Source organism: Raphanus sativus, chromosome 3, assembly GCF_000801105.2.
Source record: "Raphanus sativus cultivar WK10039 chromosome 3, ASM80110v3, whole genome shotgun sequence".
Lineage (NCBI taxonomy): Eukaryota > Viridiplantae > Streptophyta > Magnoliopsida > Brassicales > Brassicaceae > Raphanus > Raphanus sativus.
This window is the reverse complement of record NC_079513.1, coordinates 2,617,241-2,627,313: the sequence shown is the minus strand read 5'-3', so window position 1 is coordinate 2,627,313 and position 10,073 is coordinate 2,617,241. Positions and strand designations below refer to the sequence as shown.

The following is a 10,073-nucleotide window of genomic DNA, read 5'->3' as shown; positions in this document are numbered from 1 at the left end:
GCTATTCCGGCCATCAAGGCGGCGGTGAGGGTGATCATGTTGACGGAACTGAGCAGTAGAGAGTTCCAGTTGTTGCGCTGATCTCCGATGTTCTTGTGCATCTCAATCCTGTCCATGACTTCTTCAAGAACCGCAACGAGGCGTGCCCTTTGGATGGGATCAGAGTCTCTCCTCTGTTTCAACGGAAGAGGAAAACTTTCTAACTCAAAGCTATGTTCCGTAACCGATAAAGTCTGCTTCTTTATCGGTATTTTTGGAACCGAGATGTTAAACTTCGGTAACTTGGGGATGGAGACTGCAGCTTTAGGTCTGGAGCTATAGGAAGACGACGTTAGGACTAATCTTGAAACTTGCAATGAAGCCATTGTTGTATACAAGATTGTTTTGTTCTTTCACTCAGTTGAAATCGGTTCTTGAGTGGTTTGGTAATTGTGTTTGATGGTAGAGATATGATGCTAGGTTTTTATATATATAGGGTTTTGTTTATAGGCAGAAAAGCATTTAAAAATACGAAGGAATTGAATTGACCAAAGCGAGAATGAGAATTGAATTTTGACCAAAGACCAATTATTTTTTAGGCGCTGATAGATTCTCCTGTGGCGGTTTTGGTCTAAACCGGAAGCCTCCCTATTTTACCCGCCATCCTTGTAGAACAAGTCGTTAAGACTCTTAAACCGAAGTTAACCGGATTGTTGAGATGTAGTTTGGCGAGTTGTTTCATTTCTTTGACACTAGGGTCTAGTTTGATCGACTGAGAGACGATGATGTTGTTTTCGATTGAAAGAACTATAACCAGTTTAGTAATCCGATTATATGTGAGAATCCTTGTGATTTTGTTAGCTCGTTGACTTTTTTTTTCTTTTTTATGAATTTAAGTTTTTGGATTCTTGTTATGAGTTTAGCTCGTTGACTTTCTATCTATGTATGTATTTGCTATGAGTTTGGTGTTAATATATCTGTAATTTGCAGGCCATTACTTCTGGAGTACTGTCCGATGTCATTGATGTTGTTTATACCAGAAACACTCTACAATACAGAAGATTCAGCTGGAAAGGCTTCTTCTCAAAGTGGTAAAGCTTGAATCTATTTTTTTTTTTTTTTTTTTTAATGAATGTTAAATTTATTCATCAAAAAAGCCTTACTACAACAAGTGCATACAGTTTAACTTGGGCAACAAGCAATCAAGCTAACTAACAAATCAAATTAAAAACAATCACAAACTCTACTCCAAAGAACACAACTTCTAAGAAACATCAACTCCAATCCCTTTATCCCCCTCAAACTAACCATGAGACACAAGTTGAGTTTGGGAGTGCTATGAGTTTCTCCTCATTAAAACCATCAATAGAGAAAACCCAAATGGGACAAAACTCTATTGATGGAAAAAGAGTAAGAAAACTCATAGCAAGGGGATAGCAAGGGGATAGCAATCTTGATAAGAAAACAGCAACTCCAGCATTTAAAACACACTCTACTACCCAACTCAAAGACCTCACATCGAAGATAAAAAGCTTAATGTCTAGCGCTAAACCAGTAGACCATTAACTCCTCCATTCCTTTAACCTTCTTCGACCTCATCAAACTGATTCTGTTCCTTATCCTCTTATCTATCATTCTTTGAAGCACTTGCATTGGAAGAATCTTTTCACCATGTCTGATCCTATTTCTTTCTCTCCAAATCCCATAGATCACTGCTTGAAAAGCATAGCGAAAACAAAACAGTCTCTTCTTCTCCCAAGTCGAGTCACTCAAAAAGAAAAGGACCTCAGACCAAATCTTTGTATAAGAATTTCCCATAATCCCTTTGGCAATGTACTCCCAGAGACTAGAAGTATACGAGCATTCAAAGAATAGATGAGCTCTAGATTCCTGACTTGCTTTACAAAGAACGCAAGTAGAATCAACCCCCAAGCACCAAACAGCTACTCTATCCATCGTAGATAATCTATTGCGAACTGAAAGCCAAGTAATAAAAGAAAATTTTGGCGTACCATGAGCAAACCAAACACCTTTTACCCAAGCTCCAGTCGGCTTCTTTACTCTAATCATCTCCCAAGTTTCTTGAGTTGAGAAGCTTTCTTTATAACCTGACTCTCTTTTCCATAGAATAATATCATTCTTCTCCGGATTAAGAGAATTCGCAATAGATGTAATCTCTGCTTCAATTTCATTCAGAACACTCACACGATGTCTTCTTCTTCTCCTCCTAAGGCTCAACACTACTTCTTCTACTGTTGCATTTCTGTTAACACCCATATCAATCACACCACGATCTCCAAGCAAGTCAAATAACACTCCTTTTTTAGACCAGTTATCAAACCAAAACGAAGTAAATCTTCCATTCCCCAACTCTTTTTTATAAAATGATTTAGCCAAATCCCTCAACTTAAGCATTTTATGCCACATCCATGATCCCAATTGCGTATTGACTCTAATTTCCCAGAAGCTCTTCCCTTTTAGGAGATGGTTATGAATCCATTTACCCCACAGAGAAACTCCTGCAAGCATCCTCCAAATCAACTTGAGCCCATACACTTTGTTCACTTCTTTTAAGTTCCTTATCCCCAAACCCCCTTCACTTTTCTTACTACAGATATCTTGCCAGGAAACCTTAGCATTTGTAGCCCTCAGAACAGGACCAGTCCAGAGAAAAGCAGAGCAGATTCTCTCTAATTCCTTAATACAACCACTGGGAAGGCGAAATACAGAAATCCAGAAATTTATAATACTAAAGAGAACAGAATTGAGTAACTGGAGTCTACCAGCATAAGACAGGTATCGACAAGTCCAGGAGCTTATTTTACCTTTAATTTGCTCAACAAGAGGAAGGTAATCTTGTTTGCTCATCCCTTTAGTCATTAGAGGAAGACCCAAATAGCGAACTGGGAGAACACCTTCTGCAAATTTAAAATTTGAAAGGATACTACTCTTCTCCACAGCAGATACACCAGCCATATAAATGGTTGACTTCTCTAAACTTATACTCAGACCAGACCAAATCTCAAACTCCTCAAAAACAGAAAGAGCTCCCTGAACTGATGCTCTTGACCCTTCGACAAAAACCATCAAGTCGTCAGCAAAACAGAGATGCGTCAATGAAAGCTTCCTACAACCCGGATGAAACTTGAACTTCCCCTCTATAGCTGCCTTATTTATTTTCCATGAGAGCACATTCATACAAAGAACAAATAAATAAGGAGATAGAGAACAACCCTGACGCAACCCTCTTGCACTTTGAAAATAGCCTGCCAAATCCCCATTCACTTGCACAGAAAAAGAAGGACTCGTTATACACAATCTGATCCAATGGATGTATCTCTCCGGAAACCCCAAAGCAGTCAAACTTTGTAATAAAAAATCCCATTGAACTGAATCAAAAGCTTTGGAGATGTCTATTTTCATAACGCACCTTGAAGACACTGTTTCCTTATGATAATCTTTAACCAACTCTGAAGCTAACAAAACATTCTCCATCAACAACCTCCCATGCACAAACGCAGATTGATTCTCAAGAATGATCCTCGGTAAAATAAGCTTCAATCGGTTAGCCAAGATTTTCGAAACTACCTTATAGAGTACATTACAGCAGGCTATTGGGCGATAGTCCCTCATCTCCAATGAGTCTAACTTCTTTGGGATCAATGCCAGAATAGTAGAGTTAACACCTTTGGGGAGAAATCCAAATTTAAACACAGACTGAACAGCAATAGTGAAATCACTAGCCAGAACAGACCATGTTGTCTTGAAAAACTCAGCTGGATAACCGTCTGGACCTGGTGATTTACTATTTGGCATAGCAAAAAGAACTTTACGAACTTCCTCCTCAGTAACCTCAGCTTCTAAGCCTCTGCAATCATCTGCCGTGCATCTAAAAGAAGACAAACCCTGCAACTCCTCAGTAAAGCTTGAATCTATCTCATAAAGAACCCTGTTTTGAATTCATTGTTTCATTTTCTAAAATAATTTCAAGTGTAACACATGCTCACCCGAACAATCCGGAGAACGAGGTGTAAGGCCATATGTTTACACCCGAAGGCAATCTACTATATATCCTCCCATTGGCCTCAATACTCTCACGTTCCCTTGTGTTTAAATCCACCAACCCGACAATATCCACTACTTTTACTTACAGTCTTGCAAACAAGGAAATAAAACCAAGGGCACTACCACATAAAATCAGATTATTAAACAGGCCTTCCGGGTCGTCTTGCACAGTCTGCTCGCTTTTTTTTGGTAGGACAAGGATTCATATTTGCTGCACTTTCCACAATCTGAACCTATTCTTCTTCCTTTCTGTTTCAGGGAAATTTTCTTGGCCCTGCGAGCCATGTCAATGACACTTGCTGGCAAAGGCTAAGTGACTATGGACATACAGAACTCGTCCTCGGACTAGCTATAATCATTGTTTCAATGTAAGTTAGTTTAGACGGTAAATAAAAAGGTAAAACCTTGAGAATATGTATTTAAGATTATACACCATTCTAAGATAGCAGTGCTTTTAAGTTATTACAACCATTTAAGATTTAAATACATTCACAAATATAATATTAACAAAGGCTATTAACGAAGAGATATTTGTTTAAGCAGATTTGGCGAATCCAACTCTTGCTTTCCCATAATCGAACACAGTATGGTATGGTCCCATGAAGATATCACCCAAGATCCTGCATTTTTTTGCACGTTTACAAAACTTTTAGGATAAACCTATTTGAGTTTTTTTTTAATTATTATAGTAGATTATATTTTGCAAATGAGGATTACCATAGAGGTCCACGAGGTGGAGGGATGTCCATAGCAGTGAAACCACTGGTGCACTGAGACTGAACTCCATCCCCAATCTTGAATATATACTGCTCGGTGAAAAAAATGAAAATGACTACCCTAAACTCCTTGTCATGATATTAGTAAGCTGAAATCTAAAGAGAGTAATGAGAGTAGTTACATCTTGAGGTGAGAGATCAAAGGGTTTGCCACCAATGTTGAATGTGACAATAGGCATCGATGAAACCCTCTCACAGTTCACTGCTGTTTGTTGGTTCGGGTTTGGTATATGGTCGCATAGCTAAAGAAAAGTTCAAGGAGATTACATTTTCAAAACATGTTTTATGTCCAAAACAATGCCTTCAAGACTCACAAGATTAAACTTACCTCAGCAGCATAAGTGAGTATACGATCTTGTGTTTCATTCTGATTCAATTCACTCTGCATCCACACGGTTGCCATTTCACAAACGCTGCACATTGCTTCGTTTATAAGATCCGATGTTCCATCATCTACAACTGACTTAATCCCCATACTGCATGCAAAACATGAATCATTTTAATTAAGTTTGCTAAGTAATGAACCAGAGCCGTTCTTTTTTACAAGGATTATGAATGTACTGACCTCTGATCGAAACCGCAAAGCCCTATCTGTGAGCATACCTTCCTAGGATCCGTCTGTAACTCAAAAAAAAAAAAAGAGTATTAATTTAAAGATTGTGTTGTTTATAAATAAGTGTGGTATGAGTTATAACATCAACCTGAGATAAAAGGGAGTTCAACATGGTTTTTCCATATTGACCTATGACGGTTTTGCACTCTTTGCTTGCGACTCCTACTGCTCCAATCGCATGATTGATCATTGTGATAACACTCTAGACAACAAATAGAAACTATTCAGCATGTTTCAAGTGCTAAATAGTGACACAATCTACACCTTTCTCACCGTTGGACCGGTGAGTAGAGAAGTGCCAGAATCAGCAATGGCAGAACAACCTTTGGAACAGTATCCTGAATGACATAGATATGACATATTATATCTCAAAAGACTCTATCCATTTTATGAGACTGAAACATTTTCAAAAGCTTATTACTTACCCGTTGGTTTGCCAGCGATGTTGAGATCACCCATGTCAAATTGCCAGTAACCTTTACGTGTCACGGGAACATAAGTATGCTCTCCTTTGAAGTGCTTAGGGTCGACTCCGCCAAAAACAATCTCACCACCTTCTTGATCTTGCGGGTTACGATTAAGCCAAAACGAAAAAATCGGTTCCTTAACCAGACCTTTTCCTACCATGTTATACCTATACATGTCACAATCAAAATACATATGGTACAACAGAGTTATGTATATCAGATGAAAAATCAAAAGAGTAAAATGAAGAAAGTATTTTCATTACCAAACCGGTGTTGAATTTCCAACAGCAATCTCTTTGAATCCTAACCCTAGGATTCCATCAAACTTGGCTACCAAGAATGTAATACCAGGTTCATTGGTAGCCTCTATGAATTCCTGTGGTTGATATAGACTTAGTCATAAGATATGGCAAAAATTAGAACTCTCAAGATATTGAAATATGAAAGTTGATGAGTTGGGTTTATAACCTGATCCTTGATAACAAGATCACCAATTTTAACATCATCATTGCTAAAGTAACCAGATATAGCACCTGTCCCATAGCGGATTGATGCAGGTTTTCCTGTAAATGTCAAATGATTTTAGTGTCGAAAATTGTGTGAAAACTTGAAATATATCAGAAGAGGTTAAATGTTACCAAATGAACATTATAGTAAATAAGCTCAAGAATCAGATAACGAACCGTTCTTTTTGTATGTTGATGACTCACTAGCTGAGTACTTCGAATGAAAATAACAAGCAATCTGGAAAAAAATAGAGATGAAGAAGATAATATGATATATAACATTTATATATTCCTAAGAACTAGTTAGAACTAGTTAACCGCTAATGTGTACCGATAAGTAGCATTTAGAAGATGGCATCCAGAGATTGGAGCTTCCAGTATCAAAAATGGCAGTAAACTTCTGAGGTGGTGTACCAATGGTAATGTCACCATAGTATTGAGCATCCAAATAGTTTTTCAGGGGAACAGTATCCGGATTGCCATCATTAATCAGGTGAAAAAAACCTTTGGAAGACCAAGACCCTCGGTTTTTCAAAAAAAGCTGAGAAGCTAGCCTGTTGGCCCGGTCTAGTTTCCTTTTCTTCAATCCAATTCTAAGGGTTCCATCACCTTTTTGCTCGGATGAGGTCGCCGATATAAAGATTAAACATGAAAGCAATAACAGGAGCAAGAAGGATTGAATGCGGGTTCCCATTTTACCTATCATCAATTAAAATTAAGAATAGCCACATAAAACTTAGTTGTTACTGTTCTAAATATGAAAGAGAACACATAAAGCATGAGAAGTATCCATTCTATGAATCAGACCATAACGAGTCTTATTCAGACAATCTTGTACACGTTACAACCATGTACTAACCCGGTTCAAGATAGGTGAGTTACAGGACCAGAAGATCCTTGGGCTGCTAACATAATACAAAACTTAGTTGTTACTTTTAACTGAAACTTTTCTTTTCTCCAGAATAATTGTTATCCCATATATTTCAAAGAAAAATAATTAGTACTCCACACCAAGATCAAGCAGAATTTAATTAAGTTTATGATTTACCAACTTTAGGACAACAAACTTATATTACTTTTTTCACATCCTAGTGAAGACTAAAAACAAGCCAAGTGTATAATTGTGGATTAAGGTATCTCTTAGACTCTTACTTTTCAAGTGAACAGATATCTAAAAATCAAAAGTATGTGGTTTAAAAGTCAAGACTTAGTCAAGATATGATCCCCACATAAGAATCAAACCTTCAAATGCAACCAAACCTTCAAATGGTTATAATTCTGGGCCAAAAAAAACAGAACCTGAAGAAGTGAAAACCACTTACCGAGAAAATGGCAGTACAGATTCTTAAACCTTAAGAGGAGAAAGAAGAAAATTCAAGTGTCAAAAGGAATGGTGCATGGATTTATATTTATACGTAAATGACCTAAAAGAGAAACGTTGAAGAAAACTAGAGAAACATGAATGTAATACTTTCAGTTACTATATTGATAACCAAATTTTCTTGTTGCTTGCAAATGGAAGTATACGAAGGAATGAATTACACTTTTTTAGCAAAAAAAAAAATGAATTACACTTTAATTGTGTGTTTTACATTCATAAGCAACAAGCATCACGTTTATGGAACCTTGTTTGCGTTGCGTGGGCCCAGACAGATTAGCAGAATCTGTTTTCAAGGAAAAAGTGCGTTTTCACTTTATTATGTTCACCCTTGTACTATTATCTTATTTTCATTTGACCCAAAATGTTTCTTAAATTATGTAGAAGTTAATACTCCCTCTGTTTTTTAAAGATATATATTCTAGACTTTTCACATATATTAAGAAACCACATTAAAAATGCATTGATTTTTGTGAATAACAATTTTCCATAATTTTAACCAATAAAAATCCAATAAACACAATTAATTTTCTTGAAGTTAATAGATTTTCATTAAATAATACATTGAAAAAGTAAAAAATGTATCTTTTAAAAACAATTTTTTTTCCTAGAACATGAATCTTTAAAAAACAGAGGGAGTAATATTATTGCATCTATACTATTAAAGCAGGATCCTATTGAATTTTTTACTAAAAATACCCTTTTCTTTACTAACATTATATATTTCATTAAGGGCAATCAAGTAATATTAATAACATATCCATATTGGGTCATTTTTTTGGATCCAGCCCACTGTCCACATCAGATCTCTCTTGGGTCATTTGGGCTGATTAAGAAATCAGATCAAATTCTTATTTTTTTCTCCAAGTTCTAATAATTTCTTTTCAACCATTCTTAATATTTTGTGTAGTGAAAAAAATTAATCACTTAGTTATTATGTTTTTAATATAATTTAAGCATTCATAAAAATGATTTTTTTCATTGAAAAGTAAAAATCTTTACTAAAAGTATATACTTTTTTTATTTAAAAATTAACCATATAATAAAATGAATTTATTAGAGTTATACCAACTTAATTCATTAAAAATAAAGTTTAATTTTCTAAACATAAATACTCATTAGACCTGGACATTCGAGTACCTTTTCGGGTATGGATCGGTTCTTTCGGGTATCGGGTTTTTCGGGTTTTGAAATTAAACCCCATTCGGGTATTATAAAATTTTAGATCGGGTTCGGGTTCGGGACCGGTTCTTTGGATATAGCAATTTAGAACTCATTCAGAAATTTATCCCGGGTCTGATCGGATTCGGGACCGTGATTTTTGGGTCGGTTTCGGGTTGGTTCTTCAGGTCCGGATATTGTGCTCAGATCTATACTCATTTAAAATGAAACACGATAAAGAAAGATAAAAAGCTTAAGTATTTTATAAAAAAAACAAATATATGAAAATATGACATTTACTAAATATTTGTCAATTTAAAAAAAATAAAAGAAAATAAACCCGCGCTTTCAAAGCGCGGGTCAAAATCTACTAAACCATTATAAGAGCATTTTACATAAACAATTGGATAATTTAAATATTTTCTTATCATCTGGGTAATATGTTTACTGAGTGTGCAAGGAAGAACTTTATTATATCCATTAATCTATATTTTACTCAAATAAACCTTTTAATTTTCGTAGTTTTCAGAACATTTAGTTTGTGATAATCTAATTTCTTTAACATCTGGCTAATTATGTTATTACAAAAAGATATTAAATATACGATTTTACAGTTGACGATTCTATTTGTCTTATGAGAATTCACGTCTGACTATACCATCCTTAGCTATCAGTGGAGGAGGCAAGAAATATTCTTATTTGGGTCAGTGATCTTAAATTGGGGGCAAAAAGTATTCAAGAATGGGGGCATATACACAAAGCCTTTGTAATTTACACTAATTTAAATTTTTGTTGGATTCAGTGACCCCATCCTATTGAACGTGGCTCCGCCACTGTTAGCTACCTTATGAAATCTAGTTTTAACAGTAAATTATAATATGCATAATTTACTTTCTCTAGGATAACTCCAAATAAGTAGTATGTTGTAAAAGCAATATGTTGCAGAAGTTGTATACTCTCATTTATGTATTTTATAAAGTGATTACTAGAGCAGTAAATGATTTATATATAAAATTATCATAAAAATAATATATGATATATAATTTATTTATAGATAATATAGATATGTTTATATTTATAATGTATAAATATATATTATTTTATGTTTTGTTATTAAAAATAATGAAT

At 35.3% G+C, this 10,073-nt stretch overlaps 1 protein-coding gene across 1 annotated transcript; it reads right to left on the bottom strand.

Moving 5' to 3' along the window:
• Window positions 1–4,579: 4,579 nt before the first annotated feature.
• Window positions 4,580–7,928, bottom strand: LOC108844870 (aspartic proteinase A3-like). The gene is made up of 13 exons (XM_057006108.1): window positions 7,729–7,928; window positions 6,738–7,105; window positions 6,584–6,644; window positions 6,369–6,463; window positions 6,164–6,276; window positions 5,859–6,067; window positions 5,707–5,771; window positions 5,522–5,635; window positions 5,386–5,438; window positions 5,149–5,296; window positions 4,943–5,062; window positions 4,762–4,850; window positions 4,580–4,664 (listed from the first exon to the last, which is right to left on the bottom strand). Exons 2-13 carry the CDS (start codon window positions 7,098–7,100, stop codon window positions 4,580–4,582), a joined length of 1,515 nt encoding a protein of 504 aa, XP_056862088.1. The 5' UTR covers window positions 7,101–7,105; window positions 7,729–7,928.
• Window positions 7,929–10,073: the final 2,145 nt, after the last annotated feature.

Excerpts from the sequence above, each read along its gene's own strand:
- LOC108844870 (XM_057006108.1), bottom strand. The coding sequence starts at position 7,100 with ATGGGAACCCGCATTCAATCCTTCTTGCTCCTGTTATTGCTTTCATGT. Across the intron at positions 5,772-5,858 it reads CATCGCTGGCAAACCAACGG|GATACTGTTCCAAAGGTTGT; the intron begins GTAAGTAATAAG and ends TATGTCATTCAG. Across the intron at positions 5,063-5,148 it reads TACTCACTTATGCTGCTGAG|CTATGCGACCATATACCAAA; the intron begins GTAAGTTTAATC and ends ACTTTTCTTTAG.